The sequence below is a fragment of the Pristiophorus japonicus genome, unplaced genomic scaffold, assembly GCF_044704955.1.
Source record: "Pristiophorus japonicus isolate sPriJap1 unplaced genomic scaffold, sPriJap1.hap1 HAP1_SCAFFOLD_1433, whole genome shotgun sequence".
Lineage (NCBI taxonomy): Eukaryota > Metazoa > Chordata > Chondrichthyes > Pristiophoridae > Pristiophorus > Pristiophorus japonicus.
This window is the reverse complement of record NW_027251106.1, coordinates 1-27,748: the sequence shown is the minus strand read 5'-3', so window position 1 is coordinate 27,748 and position 27,748 is coordinate 1. Positions and strand designations below refer to the sequence as shown.

At 50.9% G+C, this 27,748-nt stretch overlaps 1 protein-coding gene across 1 annotated transcript in view; it reads right to left on the bottom strand.

Annotated features, from left to right (window-relative positions):
- The window catches only part of skp2 (S-phase kinase-associated protein 2, E3 ubiquitin protein ligase), a gene marked incomplete at its 5' end in the record, with an annotated part of 30,550 nt that extends 3,117 nt beyond the window's left edge, over positions 1-27,433 (bottom strand). Inside the window, 4 exons of the mRNA XM_070870466.1 lie at positions 1,157-1,255; positions 19,921-20,055; positions 21,700-21,843; positions 27,316-27,433. Coding sequence (XP_070726567.1) covers positions 1,157-1,255; positions 19,921-20,055; positions 21,700-21,843; positions 27,316-27,433 — 496 coding nt within the window. The remainder of the gene's footprint in view (positions 1-1,156; positions 1,256-19,920; positions 20,056-21,699; positions 21,844-27,315) is intronic.
- Between the last annotated feature and the right edge of the window lie 315 nt (positions 27,434-27,748).

Here is a 27,748-nt window from a genome sequence, read left to right as displayed (position 1 = left end):
CACCAACCCCCCACCCCCAGAGAGAGAGAAACCCCCACCTCCCCCCCAGAGAGAGAGAGAGAGAAAGACCCCCATCCACTAGCCCCCCACCCCCCAGAGAGAGAGAGAGACCCCCATCCACCAACCCCCCCCCGTGAGAGAGAGATAGAGAGAGAGAGAGAGAGACCCACATCCACCAACCCCCCCCCGCCCGAGAGACCCCCATCCACCAACCCCGCCCCCCCCAGAGAGAGAGACCCCCATCCACCAACCCCCCCCCCCCCCGAGAGAGAGACCCCTATCCACCAACCCCCCCCCAGAGAGAGAGAGAGAGAGAGAGAGAGAGACCCCAATCCACCAACCCCCCCCTCCGAGAGAGAGAGACCCCCATCCACAACCCCCCCCCCCCCCGAGAGAGACCCCCATCCACCAACCCCCCCCAGAGAGAGACCCCCATCCACCAACCCACCCCCCCCCCAGAGAGAGAGAGACCCCCATCCACCCCCAGAGAGAGAGAGACCCCCATCCACCAACACCCCCCCCCCCGAGAGAGAGACCCCCATCCACCAACCCACCCCCCCGCAGAGAGAGAGAGAGAGAGACCCCCATCTACCAACCCCCCCCCCAGAGAGAGAGAGACCCCATCCACCAACCCCGCCCAGAGAGAGAGAGAGAGAGACCCCCATCCACCAGCCCCCCCCAGAGAGAGAACCCCATCCACCAACCCCTCCCAGAGAGAGAGAGAGAGAGAGACCCCCATCCACCAACCCCCCCCAGAGAGAGAGAGAGAGAGAGAGACCCCCATCCACCAACCCCCCCCAGAGAGAGAGAGAGAGAGAGACCCCCATCCACCAACCCCCCCCAGAGAGAGAGAGAGAGAGAGACCCCCATCCACCAACCCCCCCCAGAGAGAGAGAGAGAGAGAGAACCCCATCCACCAACCCCTCCCAGAGAGAGAGAGAGAGAGAGACCCCCATCCACCAACCCCCCCCAGAGAGAGAGAGAGAGAGAGACCCCCATCCACCAACCCCCCCCAGAGAGAGAGAGAGACCCCCATCCACCAACCCCCCCCAGAGAGAGAGAGAGAGAGACCCCCATCCACCAACCTCCCCCCCCCCCAGAGAGAGAGAGAGAGAGAGAGACCCCCGATCCACCAGCCCCCCTCCCTCAGTCTGACCTGGGACAGTGGCTCAGTGTCTGGGCGAGGGTGTGTGGGCTGAAGTGGGAGCAGGTGGAGAGATTCAAACGCAGCAAACCCTCGTTGTGCCCGATGTCTCTGAAATGGGAAAATACAAAGTGTGCAGCAGACAGGGGCGGAGTCACAGCGCATGTTACACCCTCGTTCACACAACGATAAACCCAGCAACCACAGACCAGTCTGTTTCACCTCGGCCGTGGGGAGGCTTTTAGAGACAGTAATCACGGACAACGTGTGGATTCATTAAGAAAACCCAGCACAGATTGTTAGAGGCAAATCGTGTTTAACCAACCTGATAGAGTTTTTTGATGAGGTAACAGAGAGGGTTGATGAGGGTAATGTGGTTAACGTGGTGTACTTGGATTTCCAAAAGACATTCGATAAAGTGCCACATAACAGGCTTGCAGCAAAGTTGAAGCCCATGGAATAAAACGGACAGGGGCAGTATGGATCGGGATTGTCTCAGTGACAGGAAACAGAGAGTAGTGGGGAACGGTTGTTTATCGGACTGGAGGAAGGTATACAGTGGTGTTCCCCAGGGGTCAGTACTGGGACCACTGCTTTTCCTGATGTATATTAATGATTTGGACTTGGGTGTACAGGACACAATTTCACAATTTACTGATGACACAAAACTTGGAAGTATAGTGAACAGTGAGGAGGATAGGGATAGACTTCAGGAAGACATAGACAGGCTGGTGGAATGGGCGGACACGGGGCAGAGGAAATTTAACACAGAAAAGTACGAAGTGATATATTTTGGTCGGAAGAATGAGGAGAGACAATATAAACTGAAGGGTACAATCCTAAAGGGGGTGCAGGAACAGAGAGACCTGGGGGTACATGAAGGTGGCAGGGCAGGTTGAGAAAGCGGTTAAAAAGGCTTACGGGATCCTGGGCTTCATAAATAGAGGCACAGAGTACAAAAGCAAGGAAGTTATCATCGCGCTGACGCATCACCCCTTCAGTTCAAGAGTCGGTCGCTGCGAACTCTGTCATTATCAAGATCCACGGCCCGGCCCTGGACACCGTGGACCATTTCCCATACCTCGGGAGCCTCCTATCAACAAGAGCAGACATTGGCGACGAGATCCAACACCGCCTCCAGTGTGCCAGTGCAGCCTTCGGCCGCCTGAGGAAAAGAGTGTTCGAAGACCAGGCCCTCAAAACTGCCACCAAGCTCATGGTCTACAGGGCTGTAGTGATACCCGTCCTCCTGTATGGCTCAGAGACGTGGACCATGTACAGTAGACACCTCAAATTGCTGGAGATATATCACCAACGATGTCTCCGCAAGATCCGACAAATCCCCTGGGAGGACAGACACACCAACATTAGCGTCCTCGACCAGGCCAACATCCCCAGCATCGAAGCACTGACCACACTCGACCAGCTCTGCTGGGCAGGCCACATTGTCCACATGCCTGACACAAGAATCCCAAAGCAAGCGCTCTACTCGGAACTCCTTCACGGCAAAGGAGGCGGGGTGGCGTTGCTGGTTCAAGAGGAAATTAATGCAATAGTAAGGAGGGACATTAGCCTGGATGATGTGGAATCGGTATGGATGGAGCTACGGAATACCAAAGGGCAGAAAATGCTAGTGAGAGTTGTGTACAGGCCACCAAACAGTAGTAGTGAGGTTGGGGACAGCATCAAACAAGAAATAAGGGATGTGTGCAATAAAGGTACAGCAGTTATCATGGGCGACTTTAATCTACATATTGATTGTGCTAACCAAACTGGTAGCAATACGGTGGAGGAGGATTTCCTGGAGTGTATTAGGGATGGTTTTCTAGACCAATATGTCGAGGAACCAACTAGAGAGCTGGCCATCCTAGACTGAGTGATGTGTAATGAGAAGGGACTAATTAACAATCTTGTTGTGCGAGGCCCCCTGGGGAAGAGTGACCATAATATGGTAGAATTCTTTATTAAGATGGAGAGTGACACAGTTAATTCAGAAACTAGGGTCCTGAACTTAAGGAAAGGTAACTTCGATGGTATGAGACGTGAATTGGCTAGAATAGACTGGCGAGTGATACTTAAAGGGTTGACAGTGGATAGGCAATGGCAAACATTTAAATATCATATGGATGAACTTCAACAATTGTACATCCCTGTCTGGAGTAAAAATAAAACGGGGAAGGTGGCTCAACCGTGACTAACAAGGGAAATTAAGGATCGTGTTAAATCCAAGGAAGAGGCATATAAATTAGCCAGAAAAAGCAGCAAACCTGAGGACTGGGAGAAATTTAGAATTCAACAAAGGAGGACAAAGGGTTTAATTAGGAGGGGGGAAATAGAGTATGAGGGGGAGCTTGCAGGGAACATAAAAACTGACAGTGAAAGCTTGTATAGATATGTGAAGAAAAAAAGATTAGTGAAGACAAACGTCCCTTGCAGTCAGAATCAGGTGAACTTATAATAGGGAACAAAGAAATGGCAGACCAATTCAGTAAATACTTTAGTTCTGTCTTCACGAAGGAAGACACAAATAACCTTCCGCACCGAGGGTCTAGTGAGAAGGAGGAACTGAGGGATATCCTTATTAGGTGGGTAATTGTGTTAGGGAAATTGATGGGATTGAAGGCCGATAAATCCCCGGGGCCTGATAGTCTGCATCCCAGAGTACTTAAGGAAGTAGCCCTAGAAATAGTGGATGCATTGGTGATCATTTTCCAACAGTCTATCGACTCTGGATCCTATGGACTGGAGGGTAACTGATGTAACACCACTTTTTAAAAAGGAGGGAGAGAGAAAACGGGGAAGTATAGAACGGTCTGACATCAGTAGTGGGGAAAATGTTGGAATCAATTATTAAGGATGTAATAGCAGCGCATGTGTAAAGCAGTGATAGGATCGGTCCAAGTCAGCATGGATTTATGAAAGGGAAATCATGCTTGACAAATTTTCTAGAATATTTTGAGGATATAACTAGTAGAGTGGACAAGGGAGAACCAGTGGATGTGGTGTATTTGGACTTTCAAAAGGCTCCAGGTCCCACACAAGAGATTGGTGTGCAAAATCAAAGTACATGGTATTGGAGGTAATATACTGACATGGATAGAGAACTGGTTGGCAGACAGGATGCAGAGAGTCGGGATAAACGGGTCCTTTTCAGAATGGCAGGCAGTGACTAGTGGGGTGCCGCAGGGCTCAGTGCTGGGACCCCAGCTATTTACAATATACATCAACGATTTAGATGAAGGAATTGAGTGTAATATCTCCAAGTTTGCAGATGACACTAAGCTGGGTGGCGGTGTGAGCTGTGAGGAGGATGCTAAGAGGCTGCAGGGTGACTTGGACAGGTTAGGTGAGTGGGCAAATACATGGCAGATGCAGTATAATGTGGATAAATGTGAGGTTATCCACTTTGGGGGCAAAAACACGAAGACAGAATATTATCTGAATGGTGACAGATTAGGAAAAGAGGAGGTGCAACGAGACCTGGGTGTCATGGTTCAACAGTCATTGAAAGTTGGCATGCAGGTACAGCAGGTGGTGAAGAAGGTAAATGGTATGTTGGCCTTCATAGCGAGGGGATTTGAGTATAGGAGCAGGGAGGTCTTACTGCAGTTATACAGGGCCTTGGTGAGACCACACCTGGAATATTGTGTTCATTTTTGGTCTCCTAATCTGAGGAAGGACGTTCTTGCTATTGAGGGAGTGCAGCGAAGGTTCACCAGACTGATTCCTGGGATGGCAGGACTGACATATGAGGAGAGACTGGATCAACTGGGCCTTTATTCACTGGAGCTTAGAAGAATGAGAGGGGATCTCATAGAAACATATAAAATTCTGACAGGACTGGACAGGTTAGATGCAGGAAGAATGTTCCCGATGTTGGGGAAGTCCAGAACCAGGGGACACAGTCTAAGGATAAGGGGTAGGCCATTTAGGACCGAGATGAGGAGAAACGTCTTCACTCAGAGAATTGTTAACCTGTGGAATTCCCTGCCGCAGAGAGTTGTTGATGCTGGTTCATTGGATATATTCAAGAGGGAGTTAGATATGGCCCTTACGGCTAAAGGGATCAAGGGGTATGGAGAGAAAGCAGGAAAGGGGTACTGAGGGAATGTTCAGCCATGATCTTATTGAATGGTGGTGCAGGCTCGAAGGGCCGAATGGCCCACTCCTGCACCTATTTTCTATGTTTCTCCCTGATAAAGTGCAACATCGCCACTGACACCTGGGAGTCCCTGGCCAAAGACCACCCGAAGTGGAGGAAGTGCATCTGGGAGGGCGCTGAGCACCTCGAGTCTCATCGCCGAGAGCATGCAGAAATCAAGCGCAGGCAGTGGAAGGAGCGTGCGGCAAACCAGTCCCACCCTCCCCTTCCCTCAACGACTATCTGTCCCACCTGTGACAGGGACTGTGGTCATGTCTCACCCCTGAAGTCAAAGGAGAGGGTTGCAATTAGCTCTGCCATTGAACAGTACGTTGCGGAACCAAACAGGCAGGAGGCCGGGGCCATTGGAGGGAGCAGCGTGTGGTGGTATACCACGGCAGGGAGCAGTGTGTGCTGCTGCAGGAGGGCGACGGCTGACTGCAGTGTGGGAGGTACAGCAGGAGCAGCGAGGTCGGGGAGGGAACAGCGAGGTCGGGGCGAGGGAGCGGGAAGGTCGGGGCGAGGGAGCGGGGAGGGAGGTCGGGGCGAGGGAGGTCGGGGCGAGGGAGCGGCGAGGTCGGGGCGAGGGAGCAAGGAGGGAGGTCGGGGCGAGGGAGCGGCGAGGGAGGTCGGGGTGAGGGAGCAGGGAGGGAGGTCGGGGCGAGGGAGCGGCGAGGGAGCAGGGAGGGAGGTCGGGGCGAGGGAGCGGCGAGGGAGCAGGGAGGGAGGTCGGGGCGAGGGAGCGGGGAGGTCGGGGCGAGGGAGCGGCGAGGGAGCAGGGAGGGAGGTCGGGGCGAGGGAGCAGGGAGGGAGGTCGGGGCGAGGGAGCAGGGAGGGAGGTCGGGGCGAGGGAGCAGGGAGGGAGGTCGGGGCGAGGGAGCAGGGAGGGAGGTCGGGGCGAGGGAGCAGGGAGGGAGGTCGGGGCGAGGGAGCAGGGAGGGAGGTCGGGGCGAGGGAGCGGCGAGGGAGCAGGGAGGGAGGTCGGGGCGAGGGAGCAGGGAGGGAGGTCGGGGCGAGGGAGCGGCGACGGAGCAGGGAGGGAGGTCGGGACGAGGGAGCGGGGAGGTCGGGGCGAGGGAGCAGGGAGGGAGGTCGGGGCGAGGGAGCGGGGAGGGAGCAGGGAGGGAGGTCGGGGCGAGGGAGCGGGGAGGTCGGGGCGAGGGAGCAGGGAGGGAGGTCGGGGCGAGGGAGCGGGGAGGTCGGGGCGAGGGAGCAGGGAGGGAGGTCGGGGCAAGGGAGCAGGGAGGGAGGTCGGGGCGAGGGAGCGGCGAGGGAGCAGGGAGGGAGGTCGGGGCGAGGGAGCGGGGAGGTCGGGGCGAGGGAGCGGCGAGGGAGGTCGGGGCGAGGGAGCAGGGAGGGAGGTCGGGGCGAGGGAGCGGCGAGGGAGCAGGGAGGGAGGTCGGGGCGAGGGAGCGGGGAGGTCGGGGCGAGGGAGCAGGGAGGGAGGTCGGGGCGAGGGAGCGGGGAGGTCGGGGCGAGGGAGCAGGGAGGGAGGTCGGGGCGAGGGAGCTGCGAGGGAGCGGGGAGGTCGGGGCGAGGGAGCAGGGAGGGAGGTCGGGGCGAGGGAGCTGCGAGGGAGCGGGGAGGTCGGGGCGAGGGAGCGGGAAGGTCGGGGCGAGGGAGCGGGGCGAGACTGTACAGGGACGTGATCGGGGCCCAGGAGAGTATGGAAAGTATTTTTATCTAAGCTGATACCATACGATATTTGTGTGCCTTTTGATCAAAATGGAGTCCTGGCCCTTCCATTTTAGCAGCCAGCTTGCATAAACAGCTAAACCTGCTGTGAGATGGCTGATGGCCATCAGACAGCTAGGAGACAAGTCATGCTGAGACAAGTAACCCCCCATGGTGCTCTCCTATTGTCTACACTACAGGAGTTCCATGTCACCCCACCCTTATCTTCTAGCCATTGTCTCTTTCCGAGACCTCATCCATTTGATGCAAACAGATGAACTGAGCAGGAAATTGGAACAATCCTGACACAATACAAGACAGGTGATAGCCCATTACCTATGACTCATGGAGTAATGGCCGGCTGGCTTTCTGATAACCCTGACAAAAGGAAATATCTGGATACCATGTCAGGACCAGGATATAGTAATTAACTCTTTATCTGTATTCACTGACTGTGAGACAGAGCAATACACAGGGAGAGGCCAGAACTTTGGTTTTACTGTATAAATATCTTGTTAAACTGAACCATTTCGGAGGTGTTCACTTAGCCCTTGACTGAGTGTGACCTGCCCCTTGCTAGCAAGTAAATTAAAGAAACTTCTACCGGAGCTATAAGTGTCGGAGTCATTCTTTTCTGAGGTCGAGATTTCGACAGTTATTGGAGGTTCCACCGAGATGCATACTCTCTGTCCTGTGAGTAAAACGGATACAGGCATAGTGCCTCTCCAGTGAAAGGCTTCAGTGGCCAAACAAGGTGAGCCTTTGCTCACAAGAGGTTTCTTCACTGTTGAATCGCAGATGTAATCTGTTGTCCACAGCTGAGGTACTGCATCTACAAGACTCGGCATTTAAAAGTTAAAGGTATTTTTTTTATAACCATTTCTTTCTCAGCTTGCAAGCAGAAGAGAACAGGTTCTGGAAAATTCTCGAAACAGCCCGGGGAAGGTTTCAGTAGGTAAGGGAGCGCTAGTCGATCGAAAAAGGTTCCAGGTTCTTATGTGATAAGATTTTTATTGTTTTTAATTCGGAAGGGGTTCTTATGTGATAAGAGTACAGAAAAAAAAGAGCGCAATCGATCAAAGAGTTTGGGTACGGAACCTTAAGTTTTATCAGCTGTTATTAGGATAAGTTAAGGACTCGGTCTGTAGTGGCGTACAACGCAGACTGAGAATTTGTTTAGAGGTTATGATTTGTGTACTCGCGGGAATATTGTTTGTTGTCCTTGTATTACTGTTGTGTGCAATACCTTTGTGAGTCATTGCCATTAGAGAAACGGGAAGAGTCACTAGGGAAAGTTGTGATTCGGGGAAAAAAAAACCCACAAGGATTGATTAGGAAAAGAAACAGTAACTGATTGATCAACTACGGTTGGTTCGTGCCAACATATCTCACACACCCAGACTGAGCCCGAATTAAGAGCCTTTTCAGGCCACGTAACGGCCAGGAGAAGTGGGCGTAGAGAACTCGGTTGGTCGAAAGGATTGAGAGATCAGAAACTGTGAAAAATCTTAATCATCCAGAATGGGGGCTGGAGCAAGTAAACCACCACCAAAAGGGACCCCAGCCCATTTTATGCTCCAGAATTGTGGTCAGTCTTCAATTGACCACCTAAGAGAATGGGTAAAGTGGACTAAGGGTGAAAACAGGCCATTTCCGCCCGATGGGTCATTCAATTTAGAGAGAATAACATGTCTAGAAGAATGCCTTATAGACAGAGACCCAGGTAGAAGAGGTAAAAAGAAAGTGAATTAGTCAGCGTTTGGAGATTGGAAAAGGGAAGCTGAGGAACGACACGAGAAGAGCCTAAGAGTTAGCAAGCAGTGTACTAGAGGGAGAAAGCAGGGGGATGAATGAGTAGAGCAGGTGAATCGCCCTCGACATAGCAAACATCCATCTGTTATGGTTGCTAAAGAGACAAAGGTACACTCACCAAGTGCCCCTAAGGGTTGGGAAAAAGATGAGGATGAGGAATGGGACGAGGATTGGACTCCCTACAGCCATCGACCACCGCCGTATGTTCCACCCCTGGAGGGCGCTCCAGGCCAACAAGGAGGAGACGATCCTCGGGCCGGAGCACAGGGAAATGGGGTAACACCCGCTCCCAACGATGCAGGTGCGGCTGCAGGAAAAATAGATCAGTCACAAGGAAATCAATACCATGACGGCCCTGCAGGTGGCACACGAAATCTTACCCGTGGACCAGGGCCCGGTGCCCTGGAGCCATCATCATCTGCATACCCAGTAAGACTTTCCCCCAGTCCACTCTCTGGGGGGGCTCCGGTCCCTATTTATCGACCATGGTCACCAAGTGAGTTAAGAATAATTGTGGAAGGATTGGCAGACCCTAAAACCAATATTGAAAAGGCCACAGACCAGTTAAAAGTGATCACCTTGTGCCACAAACCCAGTATATGAGATGGTCAAATCTTACTGAAAGTATGGTTAAAGGACACGAAATTTGCCAAACTTGAGATAAAATTCAAAGATTTTAAAACCCATCGAGAGGCTTCAGATGCAGATCCCAGCACGAAGCCAGGAGAGGGGTTCTGGGAAAGATGTTGGGAAGCCTTACATTCGGTGTTCCCAAGAAAAACAAATTGGTCCAAAATGATGGAAACTACACAAAGAAAGGAGGAGGATGTTGAGGATTATGTAGAAAGAGTGCGAGAGATCATGAACCAATGTTCAGGCATGAAAATAGAGGAGGTAGAAGCTCCTATGATCAGCGCCGTGTTAAACGGGCTACGGCCCGAACTCAGAGATCCCTTTAAACTAGTTTGTCTCGGATGGCGACAGGAATCGCTATCCAAGGTTGTATCTATGTTAAAGGACATACAAGAGCGAAATAGAGAATCTAAAAGCAAGGTCACCGTGTTTGTGGAACAAGCAGCTCCAACAACACCCACCCCGGTGACACCGTCCTATGCCCCCCCCCAGGGTAGAGGAAGAGGGCGAGGCAGAAGAGGAAATTTCAGGGGAAGAGGGAGAGGAGGTGCCAGGGCGGGAACAATATGATACCTGTTACAATTGTGGTCAGATTGGACACTGGGCTAGAAATTGCCGGGCAAAACAGCAACAACCAAATTATGGTTGGACTCAACAGGCAGGTAATAGAGCACCCCCTCCCCCTCCAGGACCCAACCCGTATGCGACCCAAGTCCAGGTACATGCTAGACTAATTTCTCTGTTCAAGATCCATTTGGATCACAGAATCAAAAGCAATTCGGCCAACAACCAAATTGCCCGTATAATGATCAATGACGCCCAATCCCAGACCCGAGTGCTGCAAACAAACAGCTACCCGCCGTTTTGTTAAATGCCATAGGAGAACCTGAAGTAAAAATACGAATACAAGGAAAGGATATCCCATTCCTAGTGGATACTGGTGCCACCTATTCGGTCCTTTCAAGGGAGGATACGAGGGGAATTCCCACTTCCACTAATCAAACCTCAGTGATTGGACTATCTGGACACACGCAGCAAGTGTTTTTCTCCAACCCTATCAATGTACAATTAGAAGATTACGAAGATAGTCATTCATTCCTACTGTCTAATGAGGTTCCAGTGAATCTGTGTGGACGTGACCTATTATGTAAAATGAGTGCCACGATCCTCTGTTCCCCAGTTGGTATGGAGGTTCGAGTCCCCATAGATAAATGTGGCGCATATCCACTACTTCAACCCACAACTCCCATATTGTATGCCTGGAAAAATTTGGACCCCACACTAAGCAAAACCCTATCCTATTTGGTTGGTTCATATTGGTGCGTAACAAGGTTAATCACAGACTACCTCAAATCTCAAACCTTGGGAAATTGGTACGAAACATTACACTGCACAGCATATTGTGACAACACGGGATCAGACGCTACAGCACAAATCTTTTATCAACCATTCCTGCACCAGAATCATCAATTGATGATCGAACAAATTTTTAATCAGACCTGAAGGCATGGCGGCAGGGGTTGAATTATCCTCCCACAGTCAGAGCTTGTTTAGGGTTGAAGGGAGCGTTCCACACTGCACCCTTGCGGTTGCAGGCACACATAAACCTCAGGATTTGGGACGAATGGTTAAAAGAATGCAAGGATCCCCAGTGCAAGAGGAATGGCACACACTTAATGGAACTTTGGGGCAACATGAAAGGGGGGGGGGCTATTCGGTCAAGTTGAATGGGAAAATATACTTCAATGCTGTCTTAGAAGAAAGGATGCTTTCAGCCACTAGCTTCCCATTACAACAAAGCACAGTAGAACTTCTTGCTAAGGTTCCAGAGCAACTATGGTCTACACACGCTAATGAAGTAGGAAAGATGCTCACCGCCCAACCATATAAGGTAGCGATCAATTTAACCGCCCCACTCCCCAAGAAGCCCCAATACCCCTTCACAAGGTATCGAGCCAGTCATTAAGTCCCTGCTGGCCCAGGGAATAATCGTTCCAACTAGAAGTCCATGTAACACACCGATCTTTTCAGTGCAGAAGCCCAATAGTGACAAATGGAGATTTGTCCAAGACCTACGAGCTGTGAATCATTCTGTATTCCCAAGTTATCCGGTGGTACCCAACCCAGCAATTATACTTGCCAGTATTCCGGCATCCTCAACGTATTACACAGTAATTGATCTGTGTTCAGCATTTTTCTCAATACCTATTCACCCAGAGTCTCAATTCCTGTTTGCCTTCACGTATAAAGGACGCCAATATACGTGGACAAGACTGCCGCAGGGATTTACCGAGAGCCCAACTATATTCTCACAATGCCTAAAGAGGGATCTGGAAGATGTAATTTTACCAGCAGGTTCTACACTTGTGCAGTATGTTGATGACTTATTGCTCGCCTCACCCTCCAAATTGGCCTGCGAAACGGCCTCCCTTGTGTTATTAAAAGCCCTGGCCTCGAAAGGACACAAGGTGTCAAAGGCAAAGTTACAATTTGTCTCAGAAAAGGTTCGGTATCTAGGGCACGAATTGGTCAGAGATACGAGACAATTGACACAAGACCGAGTAAAAGCAATCTGCTCTGCCCCACTACCAGTAACCAAGAGAGAAATGAAACACCTCTTCGGCATGAAAGGATACTGCCGGCAATGGATTATGAGTTATTCCGAGATCATTAGACCACTGTTAGACATGTCCATACCCGCACTACCAGAGAAGTTGATTTGGAATGAGGTATCCCGGAATGCTTTCCAGAACCTTAAACAGTCTCTCACTTCAGCACCCGCCTTGGGATTACCAGATTACACTAAGCTATTCAACTTATTTGTGCATCACAAGTCGGGTTTTGCACAACCTGTTTTGACTCAGTTACATGGGGACAGGCAGCGGCCGGTAGCGTATTTCAGTACCCAACTAGACCCAGTGGCACGCGGACTACCAGGATGTCTTCCTTCATTGGCAGCAGCTTATGATGCTATGCAACAGGCTCAGACAATAACGCTAAATCATCAGACCATTTTGTATATCCCACACTCTGTCGAGATTTTACTTACTAAGTGTGCCACCCAACACCTAACCTCCGCAAGAACCACTAAATATGAGGTCGAACTGTTTTCAAATCCGAACCTTATCAAAAGATGCACGACCTTAAATCCAGCCACTCTACTCCCCACGGAAGACGACGGCGAACCCCATTCATGTGAAATGGTAACCGAATTAGTGACTAAACCATGTATCAATCTAACAGATGTACCAATGTGTAACCCTGATCTGGTGTACTATGTTGACGGATCAGCCTTACGAAATGATAGGGGCCAACCGAGAGCGGCTTATGCAATTGTAACCCAGTTTAATGTTGTCGAAACAGCCTCTCTTCCAGACTCCTTTTCAGCCCAACAAGCCGAATTGTTTGCGTTAACTCGAGCCTGTATTCTGGCTGAAGGACACACAGTTAATATCTACACTGACTCCAGGTATGCTTTTGGGGTATCACATGACTATGGACAAATTTGGAAGATTCGCGGGTACCTGACTTCTTCAGGAACCCCTATCAAAAATGCAGAACAAGTGGAAAATCTCCTGCGAGCCATTCAATGCCCCTTAAAACTTGCCATTATCAAATGCCAAGCACAAACAGGCCAGTCGAATGAGGTGGCACTTGGGAATGCCAGAGCTGATAATGCAGCTAAGTCAGCAGCTCTGTCGAAAGGGGGGATGCAGGTGTCATTGTTCCCACTAAGGAAAAATAATTGCTCAGATCCGCCACCCACTATTAATGATGTGCTGGCCTTTCAGACACAGGCCAGTACGGAGGAGGAGGAGGAGACAGACCCGCCACCCACTATTAATGATGTGCTGGCCTTTCAGACACAGGCCAGTACGGAGGAGGAGGAGGAGACAGACCCACCACCCACTATTAATGATGTGCTGGCCTTTCAGACACAGGCCAGTACGGAGGAGGAGACAGACCCACCACCCACTATTAATGATGTGCTGACCTTTCAGGCACAGGCCAGTACGGAGGAGGAGACAGACCCACCACCCACTATTAATGACGTGCTGGCCTTTCAGACACAGGCCAGTACGGAGGAGGAGACAGACCCACCACCCACTATTAATGACGTGCTGGCCTTTCAGACACAGGCCAGTACGGAGGAGGAGACAGACCCACCACCCACTATTAATGATGTGCTGACCTTTCAGACACAGGCCAGTACGGAGGAGGAGACAGACCCACCACCCACTATTAATGATGTGCTGACCTTTCAGACACAGGCCAGTACGGAGGAGGAGACAGACCCACCACCCACTATTAATGATGTGCTGACCTTTCAGACACAGGCCAGTACGGAGGAGGAGACAGACCCACCACCCACTATTAATGATGTGCTGACCTTTCAGACACAGGCCAGTACGGAGGAGGAGGAGACAGACACACCACCCACTATTAATGATGTGCTGGCCTTTCAGGCACAGGCCAGTACGGAGGAGGAGGAGACAGACCCACCACCCACTATTAATGATGTGCTGACCTTTCAGGCACAGGCCAGTACGGAGGAGGAGGAGACAGACCCACCACCCACTATTAATGACGTGCTGGCCTTTCAGACACAGGCCAGTACGGAGGAGGTGGAGACAGACCCACCACCCACTATTAATGACGTGCTGACCTTTCAGGCACAGGCCAGTACGGAGGAGGTGGTGACCTGGACGAAGGATCAATGTTATAAAAATCCAGAAGGAATATGGGTTCACCATGACGGCCGCGTGGTGGCCCCTAGATCCTTACTTCCATGGATTGCCCGATGTGTTCATACATTCACACATGCAGGCAAAGGGGGATTGGCAGATTATATTTTGGCAACTTGGTATGCACCAGGTATTTCGGCAATTGCAAAACAAATCTGTGAAAATTGTGTTACCTGTCAGACAATGAATCCAGGTAAGACGGAAAAAGTAGAATCTGCCTCCCACCCAAATCCAGTCGGGCCTTTTGTACATTTACAAATGGATTTTATTGAATTACCTATGTGTATGGGATTCAAGTATGTATTAGTTATTGTAGATGTGTTCTCTCGATGGATTGAAGCCTTTCCATGTAAAAAGGCCGATGCCACTACTGTTGCTAAATGTTTGTTAAAAGAAATCGTACCGCGCTTCAGAATCCCTGCTAAGCTTTCTAGTGATAACGGGTCACACTTCACGGGAATTGTTATAAGGGAAATGTGTAAAGCTTTGCAGATTAATCAACGTTTTCATTGCAGTTATCATCCGCAATCAGCTGGACTTGTTGAAAGATATAAAGGAATGCTTAAAAATAAGTTGGCAAAATTATGCAATGACACTGGACTGAAATGGACAGAACTGCTGCCCTTAGCTTTGATGGTAATGCGATCTGCAACCAACAGAACAACAGGCCTGTCACCGCATGAGATAGTTATGGGACGTCCCCAACGACTACCTTTTACAGCACCATTTACTGCAAAACAAATGGACATCCACAAAATGGAGGAGAATATGTTGAGGTATTGTATTGCACTAACCAAATGTATTTCCAGCTTTCATTCACAGGTAAAGGAAGCTCAAGTCAAGCCAGCGGAAGGGAAGTGTCATAACCTGGAGCCCGGGGAATTTGTTTACATCAAGATTTTTAAAAGGAAAAGCAGTCTACAGCCAAGATTCGAAGGACCATACCAGGTCTTGCTGGCGACCAATACTGCAATCAAGGTAAAGGAAAGACCAACATGGATCCACGCATCCCATTGCAAACGGGCACCCGACCAGGAGGAAGGGACGAAGGAATCAGAGGAACAGAAAAAGGAAGACTGAATAAGGAACTGTATGGACTATGGGGATTGATGGTGCTGGGCTTGACAGGGTTTTACTTCACATTATTGATTACACCAGGGGTACAGACCCACCAGAAGGGAATTGCACGTAAACGTATTTATGGCACTGAGTCATAGGTATGCTCAAGAAAGAAACTTGTCGAGTTGTTGGATATGTTCCCATGTACCTGTCCACTCCAGGGGGGGTATTCCCCTGAGATCTGTCCCCTTTAACGAATCAGAAATGGTAGAATGGTTGACAGTGCAAAACAGGACAAAACTAACTAAGGGGCCAGAAACGAAGGAGCAAACAGAATGGAGGTCGGCAGGGTATAAACTTACAGCCTTCCAGGGATGGTACCAGCCCAATTATGATAATAACCATCAGCCTCCCTTCCTAAGCATTACTCCCAGAATAGGAAATCCTGAGGGTATAATATGCCTAGTGAGTAATGAGACAAAAGGACCAGAAATGGGACGCAGCAAGTGTTCCCAAATGTCTAAATGGCAAGCCACAACTAATCCCACTGAGAGAAAGATAGCAACCGTTGGCTGGACAACGGTCCATAACAAAGCCCCAGGTGAAGGGTGGGAAGGTGAGACCACTCGAGTAGGGATAGTGCGAAAGGACCAGGAGCTGACGCCCTATAATTGCACCTACTTTATTTGTGGCCATAAAGCCTACCCATGGTTACCAGCCAACTGGACAGGGTCCTGTTACTTAGGATATGTGGTACCCCTTATCAGATCAGTAAGGACTCTAAGGGAGGCCTATGGAAGCCACAGATTTAAACGGGATTTGACGTGGCTAAACGGAATATTCAAGGTAATGGTGCCACCCTATGGAATAGCATCAACGGAATGGCAGTTACGGGAACTGGCTAACTTAGTCGAATCAGTAGCCAACGTGACTTCCCAAGCCTTTGAAGGGATAAATGACGAAATGGTAGCTATTCGAACAGTGGCTCTCCAAAATCGTATGGCCTTGGATTATCTCCTAGCCAAGGAGGGAGGAACATGCGCATTAATAGGTGAAGAATGCTGTACGTATATCCCAGATAAATCAGAAGATATCGGCAGTCTAGCTGAATACATTAGGATGGTTGGGAGCCCTGGGGAAATCTGTGGGACAGGGTTTGATCATACTCCTGCTGATAGTCTTCGCCCTGTATCTATTATTTGTCATCGTTAATTGTTGCTGTGCCAGGGTGGGAGAAACTATGTTACCGACCGAGACCACGGCTAGAGTTATGGTAGCAACAACTGCTGAAGGCTCTTGTGTGGAAATGGAAATGGAGAGACTGGACAAGATCAGAATGGATTGAGTTGTCCTTGTGAAGGACAAAATGGGGGAATGTGGAAAGTATTTTTATCTAAGCTGATACCATACGGTATTTGTGTGCCTTTTGATTCAAATGGAGTCCTGGCCCTTCCAGAACTTTCTGCATTTTAGCAGTCAGCTTGCATAAACAGCTAAACCTGCTGTTAGATGGCTGATGGCCATCAGACAGCTAGGAGACAAGTCATGCTGAGACAAGTAACCCCCCCCATGGTGCTCTCCTATTGTCTACACTACAGGAGTTCCATGTCACCCCACCCTTATCTTCTAGCCATTATCTCTTTCCGAGACCTCATCCATTTGATGCAACAGATAAACTGACCAGGAAATTGGAACAATCCTGACACAATACAAGACAGGTGATAGCCCATTACCTATGACTCATGGAGTAATGGCCGTTTGGCTTTCTGATAACCCTGACAAAAGGAAATATCTGGATACCATGTCAGGACCAGGATATAGTAATTAACTCTTTATCTGTATTCACTGACTGTGAGACAGAGCAATACACAGGGAGAGGCCAGAACTTGGGTTTTACTGTATAAATATCTTGTTAAACTGAACCATTTCGGAGGTGTTCATTTAGCCCTTGACTGAGTGTGACCTACCCCTTGCGAGCAAGTAAATTAAAGAAACTTCTACTGGTGCTGTAAGTGTCGGAGTCATTCTTTTCGGAGGTCGAGATTTCGACAAGAGGCGAGGGCCCAGGGGCAGCACGGACCAGCCCACACTGCGATATGTGAGCACACTGGGTCCGTGCAGCAGAGCAGGTCTCCAGTGGTCCTGGTTAACCCTTGCCCCTGGACCAAGACCTCGCTCTGTCAAGCCCGTGTGGTGGCTGGTGTGTAACGGTCACCCCACGTTAAACAATCCACACACAGGCATCTTCCAGCCTTCAGGATGTAGTTCGGGATCCGGAATATTAGGTCCTTCATTGAAACACCTGTGAACTCATCCCTTTTCAGCGTGGAATCAAGTCAATCCTCGCTTCGAGGGACTGCCTATGGTGACTGTGTAATGAGACAGGATTAATAAATTATCTTGTAGTGAAGGATCCTCTAGGAATGAGTGACCATAACATGATTGAATTTCAAATTCCGCTGGAGGGTGAGAAAGTTGGATCTCAAACCAGTGTCCTCGTCTTAAATAAAGGAGACTACAAAGGTATAAGGGCAGAGTGCGCTAGAGTGGACTGGGAAAATAGACTCAAGTGTGGGACGGTTGAAGAGCAGGGGGAGACATTTAAGGAGATATTTCATAAATCGCAACAAAAATATATCCCAATGAGAAGGAAAGACTGAGAGAAGGGATAACCATCCGTGGCTAACTATGGAAATAGGGAGGGTATCAAATTGAAAACACGGGCATACAATGTGGCCTAGACGAGTGAGAGGCCAGAGGATTAGGAAACTTTTAAAAGCCAGCAGAGAACAACTAAACAGATGATAGAGGGGGAAGATAGATTATGAAAGCAAACCAGCACGAAATATAAAAACAGATAGTAAGAGTTTCTACAGATACATAAAAAGGGAGAGAGTGGCTAAAGTAAATGTTGGTCCCCTGGAGGATGAGACTGGGGAATAATGGGGAACAGGGAAATGTTCTCAAAATATTTTGTATCAGTCTTCACTAAAGACACTAAAAACATCCCAATAGTGGATAATCAAGGGGTTATAGGGAGGGAGGGACTTAATACAATCACTATCACTGATGAAATAGCACTTGGTAAAATAATGGGACTAAAGGTGGACAAGTCCCCTGGACCTGACGGCTTACATCCAAGGGTCTTAAAAGAAGTGGCTGCAGAGATAGTGGATGCATTGGTTGTAATCTACCAAAATTCCCTGGATTCTGGGGCGGTCCCAGCAGATTGGAAAACTGCAAATGTAACACCCCTATTTTTAAAAAAAATGGAGGCAGACAAAGGAAACTATAGACCAGTTAGCCTAACATCTGTCGTTGGGAAAATGCTGGAGTCCGTTATGAAGGAAGCAGTAGCAGGACATTTGGAAAAGCATAATTCAATCAAACAGAGTCAGCATGGTTTTCTGAAAGGGAAATCATGTTTGACAAATTTGCTGGAGTTCTTTGAGGATGTAATGAACAGGGTGGATAAAGGGGAACCAGTGGATGTGGTGTATTTGGATTTCCAGAAGGCATTCGATAAGGTGCCACATAAAAGGTTACTACACAAGATAAAAGTTCACGGGGTTGTGGGTAATATATCAGCATGGATAGAGGATTGGCTAACTAACAGAAAACAGAGTCGGGATAAATGGTTCATTCTCTGGTTGGCAACCAGTAACTAATGGGGTGCCGCAGGGATCAGTGCTGGGACCCCAACTAGTTACAATCTATATTAACGACTCTGAAGAAGGGACTGAGTGTAACGTAGCCAAGTTTGCTGATGATACAAAGATGGGAGGAAAAGCAATCTGTGAGGAGGACACAAAAAATCTGCAAAGGGACATAAGACAGGCTAAGTGAGTGGGCAAAAATTTGGTAGATGGAGTATAATGTTGGAAAGTGTGAGGTCATCCACTATAATTTAAATGGAGAAAGATTACAAAGTGCCGCAGTACAGCGGGACCTGGGGGTACTTGTGCATGAAACACAAAAGGTTAGTATGCAGGTACAGCAAGTGATCAGGAAGGCCAATGGTATCTTGGCCTTTATTGCAAAGGGGATGGAGTATAAAAGCAGGGAAGTCTTGCTCCAGTTATACAGGGTATTGGTGAGGCCACACCTGGAGTACTGCGTGTAGTTTTGGTTTCCATATTTACGAAAGGATATACTTGCTTTGGAGGCAGTTCAGAGAAGGTTCACTCGGTTGATTCCAGAGATGAGGAGGTTGACTTATGAGGAAAGGTTGAGGAGGTTGGGCCTCTACTCATTGGAATTCAGAAGAATGAGAGGTGATCTTATGGAAACGTAAAAGATTATGAGGGGGCTCGACAAGGTGGATGCAGAGAGAATGTTTCCACTGATGGGGGAGACTAGAACTAGGGGGCATGGTCTTAGAATAAGGGGCCACCCATTTAAAACTGAGATGAGGAGGAATTTCTTCTCTCAGAGGGTTGTAAATCTGTGGAATTCGCTGCCTCAGAGAGCTGTGGAGGCTGGGACATTGAATACATTTAAAGTGGAGATAGACAGATTTTTGAGCGATAAGGGGATAAGAGGTTATGGGGAGCGGGCGGGGAAGTGGAGCTGAGTCCATGATCGGATCAGCCATGATGGTATTAAATGGTGGAGCAGGCTCGAGGGGCCGGATGGCTCACTCCTGCTATTTGTTATGACAGAGGGCGGGGCCACCACTTATGTGTAATACCAATAACAGGATCTTGCCTCACCTGACGACATCATCGGAGAGGGCCAGCCCTTCGAGGCTGAGGCCGAGCAGGTGACGGCAGCGAGCCAGGATCTGGGAGATGGAGGAGTGACTGAGCACTGAGTGTGACAGGTCCATGTGTTGTACACAGAGCGGGCTGTGGGAGAGAGGGAGATCAGAGCATGGTATGGTACATCGGCCGGGCCTCCCGGAGACCCCCACCCTCACCACACACAGAGCGGGCTGTGGGAGAGAGGGAGATCAGAGCATGGTATGGTACATCGGCCGGGACCCTCCCGGAGACCCCCACCCTCACCACACACAGAGCGGGCTGTGGGAGAGGGAGATCAGAGCATGGTACGGTACATCGGCCGGGACCCTCCCGGAGACCCCCACACACACACACACAGAGCGGGCTGTGGGAGAGGGAGATCAGAGCACAGTACACCACCCAACCACCGTCTCCCCCCGCCAGGACCCGGGCCCCCCCGGAGACCCCCACCCTCACCCCCCATCACACACACACACAGAGCGGGCTGTGGGAGAGAGGGAGATCAGAGCATGGTACGGTACATCGGCCGGGACCCTCCCGGAGACCCCCACCCTCACCACACACAGAGCAGGCTGTGGGAGAGGGAGATCAGAGCATGGTACGGTACATCGGCCGGGACCCTCCCGGAGACCCCCACCCTCACCACACACAGAGCGGGCTGTGGGAGAGGGAGATCAGAGCATGGTACGGTACATCGCCCGGGCCCCCCCGGAGACCCCCACCCTCACCACACACAGAGCGGGCTGTGGGAGAGGGAGATCAGAGCACAGTACACCACCCAACCACCGTCTCCCCCCGCCAGGACCCGGGCCCCCCCGGAGACCCCCACCCTCACCCCCCATCACACACACACACAGAGCGGGCTGTGGGAGAGAGGGAGATCAGAGCATGGTACGGTACATCGCCCGGGACCCCCCCCCCGGAGACCCCCACACACACACACACAGAGCGGGCTGTGGGAGAGAGGGAGATCAGAGCATGGTACGGTACATCGGCCGGGACCCTCCCGGAGACCCCCACCCTCACCACACACAGAGCAGGCTGTGGGAGAGGGAGATCAGAGCATGGTACGGTACATCGGCCGGGACCCCCCCCCGGAGACCCCCACCCTCACCACACACAGAGCGGGCTGTGGGAGAGGGAGATCAGAGCATGGTACGGTACATCGGCCGGGACCCTCCCGGAGACCCCCACCCTCACCACACACAGAGCAGGCTGTGGGAGAGAGGGAGATCAGAGCACAGTACACCACCCAACCCCCGTCTCCCCCCCCCAGGACCCGGACCCCCCCCATTCCACTCCCTCTCTCGCCGGACCCCGAGGCAGGTATATCCCCCTGGGCTCCGGGGCCCAGGACTGAACCGTGACTCCATGGGGCCTGCCCTTGGCCCTGTCCAGCTGGACCGTAACCATGACCCCCCCCCCCCCCCCCAGGTGGTAATCCAGCCCCCACACACATAAAACTCAACATGCGGTTTGATATGATCGTACCTGTGCCCTGGTTTGTGGAGATTCGAATCCTTGTACAATCTCCAGTCGCACTGATCCCGATGTTCCCGACACAGAACAGCGACAGAATTAGGAGTCAGCCATTCGGCCCCTCAAGCCTGCTCCATCATTCACTGAGATCTTCTCCCTCAGCTCCACCTTCCTGCACTGTCCCCATAGCTTCCATTCCCCCAGCGTCCAACCCTGGATCCCAGCCCTCAACATCCACTCAGCCCTCACACTGCAGAACATTTCTCTCACCTGTCGTCCTTGAAATTGGGGTTCCCCAGGAATGAGCGAGGGCTCCTGAAGACCACGACCCCAGCCCCGAGCACCTGCCCAATGGTCCCAGGAGGTAGACTTCCTTTGCTCAGGTCCACACTATACCACAGCGACTTGTCAAACCTGCTCACCAACAACACACATCAGGCAGCAAAATCAAACACTCCCGGGTATCCGTTAATCTAAATAAACCCCCCGAACCCCTCGGTTACATTCCAGTCTGTAACTCACTCCCGGGTATCTGTTATTCTAAATAAACCCCCCGAACCCCTCGATTAGATTCTAGCCTGCAACTCACTCCCGGGTTTCCGTTATTCTATATATAAATCCCCTGAACCCCTCGATTAGATTCCAGCCTGTAACTCACTCCCGGGTATCTGTTATTATATATATAAACCCCCCGAACCCCTCGATTAGATTCCAGCCTGTAACTCACTCCCGAGTATCTGTTATTCTATATATAAACCCCCCGAACCCCTCGATTAGATTCCAGCCTGTAACTCACTCCCGGGTATCTGCTATTCTATATATAAACACCCCGAACCCCTCGATTAGATTCCAGCCTGTAACTCACTCCCGGGTATCTGCTATTCTATATATAAACACCCCGAACCCCTCGATTAGATTCCAGCCTGTAACTCACTCCCGGGTATCCGTTATTCTATATAAACCCCACCGAACCCCTCGATTAGATTCCAGCCTGTAACTCACTCCCGGGTATCCGTTATTCTATATATAACCCCCCGAACCCATCGATTAGATTCCAGCCTGTAACTCACTCCCGGGTATCTGTTATTCTATATAAAAAAACCCCGAACCCATCGATTAGATTCTAGCCTGTAACTCACTCCCGGGTATCTGTTATTCTAAATAAACCCCCCCGAACCCCTCGATTAGATCCCAGCCTGTAACTCACTCCCTGGTATCTGTTATTCTATATATGAACCCCCCAATTAGATTCCAGCCTGTAACTCACACCCGGGTAGCTGTTATTCTATATATAAACTCCCCGAACCCCTCGATTTGATTCCAGCCTGTAACTCACTCCCGGGTATCCGTTATTCTACATATAAACCTCCCGAACCCCTCGATTAGATTCCAGCCTGTAACTCACTCCCGAGTATCTGTTATTCTATATATAAACCCCCCGAACCCCTCGATTAGATTCCAGCCTGTAACTCACTCCCGGGTATCCGTTATTCTATATATAAACCCCCCGAACCCCTCGATCAGATTCCAGCCTGCAACTCACTCCCGGGTATCCGTTATTCTATATATAAACCCCCCGAACCCCCCGATTAGATTCCAGTCTGTAACTCACTCCCGGGTATCTGTTATTACATATATAAACCCCCCGATTAGATTCCAGCCTGTAACTCACTCCCGGGTATCTGCTATTCTATACATAAACCCCCCGAACCCCTCGATTAGATTTCAGCCTGTAACTCACTCCCGGGTATCCGTTATTCTATACATAAACCCCCCGAACCCCTCGATTAGATTCCAGCCTGTAACTCACTCCCGGGTATCCGTTATTCTATATAAACCCCACCGAACCCCTCGATTAGATTCCAGCCTGTAACTCACTCCCGGGTATCCGTTATTCTATATATAACCCCCCGAACCCATCGATTAGATTCCAGCCTGTAACTCACTCCCGGGTATCTGTTATTCTATATATAAACCTCCTGAACCCCTCGATTAGATTCCAGCCTGTAACTCACTCCCGGGGTATCTGTTATTCTATATATAAAGCCCCCGAACACCTCGATTAGATTCCAGCCTGTAACTCACTCCCGGGTATCTGTTATTCTATATATAAACCACCCCCGAACCCCTCGATTGGATTCCAGCCTGTAACTCACTCCCGGGTATCTGTTATTCTATATATAAACCCCCCGGATCCCTCGATTAGATTCCAGCCTGTAACTCACTCCCGGGTATCTGTTATTCTATATATAAACCCCCCGAACCTCTCGATTAGATTCCAGCCTGTAACTCACTCCCGGGTATCTGTTATTCCATATATAAACCACCCGAACCCCTCGATTAGATTCCAGCCTGTAACTCACTCCCGGGTATCTGTTATTCTATATATAACCCCCCGAACCCCTCGATTAGATTCCAGCCTGTAACACACTCCCGGGGTATCTGTTATTCTATATATAACCCCCCGAACCCCTCGATTAGATTCCAGCCTGTAACACACTCCCGGGGTATCTGTTATTCTATATATAAACCCCCTGAACCCCTCGATTAGATTCCAGCCTGTAACTCACTCCCGGGTATCTGTTATTCTATATATAAACCACCCGAACCCCTCGATTAGATTCCAGTCTGTAACTCACTCCCGGGTATCTGTTATTCTATATATAAACCACCCGAACCCCTCGATTAGATTCTAGCCTGTAACTCACTCCCGAATATCTGTTATTCTATATATAACCCCCCGAACCCCTCGATTAGATTCCAGCCTGTAACTCACTCCCAGGTGTCTGTTATTCTAAATATAAACCCCCCGAACCCCTCGATTACATTCCAGCCTGTAACTCACTTCCGGGTATCTGTTATTCTATATATAAACCCCCCTAACCCCTCGATTGGATTCCAGCCTGTAACTCACTCCCAGGTGTCTGTTATTCTATATATAAACCCCCCGAACCCCTCGATTAGATTCCAGCCTGTAACTCACTCCCAGGTGTTTGTTATTCTATATATAAACCCCCCGAATCGCTCGATTAGATTCCAGCCTGTAACTCACTCCCAGGTATCTGTTATTCTATATATAAACCCTCCGAACCCTTCGATTAGATTCCAGCCTGTAACTCACTCCCGGGTATCTGTTATTCTATATATAAACCTCCTGAACCCCTCGATTAGATTCCAGCCTGTAACTCACTCCCGGGGTATCTGTTATTCTATATATAAAGCCCCCGAACACCTCGATTAGATTCCAGCCTGTAACTCACTCCCGGGTATCTGTTATTCTATATATAAACCACCCCCGAACCCCTCGATTAGATTCCAGCCTGTAACTCACTCCCGGGTATCTGTTATTCTATATATAAACCCCCCGAACCCCTCGATTAGATTCCAGCCTGTAACTCACTCCCGGGTATCTGTTATTCTATATATAAACCCCCCGAACGCCTCGATTAGATTCCAGCCTGTAACTCACTCCCGGGTATCTGTTATTCTATATATAAACCCTCCGAACCCCTCGATTAGATTCCAGTCTGTAACTCACTCCAGGGTATCTGTTATTCTATATATAAACCCCCCGGATCCCTGAATTAGATTCCAGCCTGTAACTCACTTCCGGGTATCTGTTATTCTATATATAAACCCCCCGAACCTCTCGATTAGATTCCAGCCTGTAACTCACTCCCGGGTATCCGTTATTCTATATATAACCCCCCGAACCCCTCGATTAGATTCCAGCCTGTAACTCACTCCCGGGTATCCGTTATTCCATATATAAACCCCCGCACCCCTCGATTAGATCCCAGCCTGTAACTCACTCCCGGATATCTGTTATTCTCTATATAAACCCCCCGAACCCCTCGATTAGATTCCAGCCTGTAACTCACTCCCGGGTATCCGTTATTCTATATATATCCCCCCGAACCCCTCGATTAGATTCCAGCCTGTAACTCACTCCCGGGTATCTGTCATTCTATATATAAACCCCCCGAACCCCTCGATTAGATTCCAGCCTGTAACTCACTCCCGGGTATCCGTTATTCTATATATAAACCCCCCCGAACCCCTCGATTAGATTCCAGTCTGTAACTCACTCCCGGGTATCTGTTATTCGATATATAAACCCCCCGAACCCCTCGATTAGATTCCAGCCTGTAACTCACTCCCGGGTATCTGTTATTCTATATATAAACCCACCCCGAACCCCTCGATTAGATTCCAGCCTGTAACTCACTCCCGGGTATCTGTTATTCTATATATAAACCCCTCGAACCCCTCGATTAGATTCCAGTCTGTAACTCACTCCCGGGTATCCGTTATTCTATATATAAACCCACCCCGAACCCCTCGATTAGATTCCAGCCTGTAACTCACTCCCGGGTATCCGTTATTCTATATATAAACCCACCCCGAACCCCTCGATTAGATTCCAGCCTGTAACTCACTCCCGGGTATCTGTTATTCTATATATAAACCCCCCGAACCCCCCGATTAGATTCCAGCCTGTAACTCACTCCCGGGTATCTGTTATTCTATATATAAACCCCCCGAACCCCTCGATTAGATTCCAGCCTGTAACTCACTCCCGGGTATCTGTTATTGTATATATAAACTCCCCGAACCCCTCGATTAGATTCCAGCCTGTAACTCACTCCCGGGTATCCGTTATTCTATATATAAACCCACCCCGAACCCCTCGATTAGATTCCAGCCTGTCACTCACTCCCGGGTATCTGTTATTCTATATATAAACCCCCCGAACCCCTCGATTAGATTCCAGCCTGTAACTCACTCCCGGGTATCTGTTATTCTATATATAAACCCCCCGAACCCCTCGATTAGATTCCAGCCTGTAACTCACTCCCGGGTATCTGTTATTCAACTAAGGTTAGGATTATAGAGGTGGTTACCGAGGGGGTGCACGGGGGTACCGAGGGGGTCGGGGTTACCGAGGGGGTCGGGGTTACCGAGGGGGTCGGGGTTACCGAGGGGGTCGGGGTTACGAGGGGGTCGGGGTTACCGAGGGGGTCGGGGTTACGAGGGGGTCGGGGATACCGAGGAGGTGCACGGGGTTACCGAGGGGGTCGGGGTTACGAGGGGGTCGGGGTTACGAGGGGGTCGGGGTTACGAGGGGGTCGGGGTTACGAGGGGGTCGGGGTTACGAGGGGGTCGGGGTTACGAGGGGGTCGGGGTTACGAGGGGGTCGGGGTTACGAGGGGGTCGGGGTTACCGAGGGGGTGCACGGGGGTTACGAGGGGGTCGGGGTTACCGAGGGGGTCGGGGTTACCGAGGGGGTCGGGGTTACCGAGGGGGTCGGGGTTACGAGGGGGTCGGGGATACCGAGGAGGTGCACGGGGTTACGAGGGGGTTGGGGTTACCGAGGGGGTTGGGGTTACCGAGGGGGTTGGGGTTACCGAGGGGGTGCACGGGGTTACGAGGGGGTTGGGGTTACCGAGGGGGTCGGGGTTACCGAGGGGGTCGGGGGTACCGAGGGGGTCGGGGGTACCGAGGGGGTCGGGGGTACCGAGGGGGTCGGGGGTACCGAGGGGGTCGGGGTTACCGAGGGGGTCGGGGGTACCGAGGGGGTCGGGGGTACCGAGGGGGTCGGGGTACCGAGGGGGTCGGGGTACCGAGGGGGTCGGGGTTACGAGGGGGTCGGGGTTACGAGGGGGTCGGGGTTACGAGGGGGTCGGGGTTACGAGGGGGTCGGGGTTACGAGGGGGTCGGGGTTACGAGGGGGTCGGGGTTACGAGGGGGTCGGGGTTACGAGGGGGTCGGGGTTACGAGGGGGTCGGGGTTACGAGGGGGTCGGGGTTACGAGGGGGTCGGGGTTACGAGGGGGTCGGGGTTACGAGGGGGTCGGGGTACCGAGGGGGTGCACGGGGTACTCACGCCAAGCGATGCCACCGTCTGCTGACTCTCGAGGCCTTGAGCAGGTGAGACAGAGACAGCGAGCGGAAAATAACCAAAAGTAGCTCATCCGGCAGGTCATCGCAGGAGCAGCTCGTGTCTGGGGAGGGGATAGAGGTTAAACAGTGCGACCCCCCCACACACACTCCCCCTCCCCCCACACACTCCCCCCTCCCCCCACACACTCCCCCTCCCCCCACACACTCCCCCTCCCCCCACACACTCCCCCTCCCCCCACACACTCCCCCTCCCCACACACTCCCCCTCCCCCCACACACTCCCCCCTCCCCCCACACACTCACCCTCCCCCCACACACCTCACCCTCCCCCCACACACTCACCCTCCCCCCACACACTCCCCCTCCCCCCCCACACTCCCCTCCCCCCACACTCCCCCTCCCCACACACACTCCCC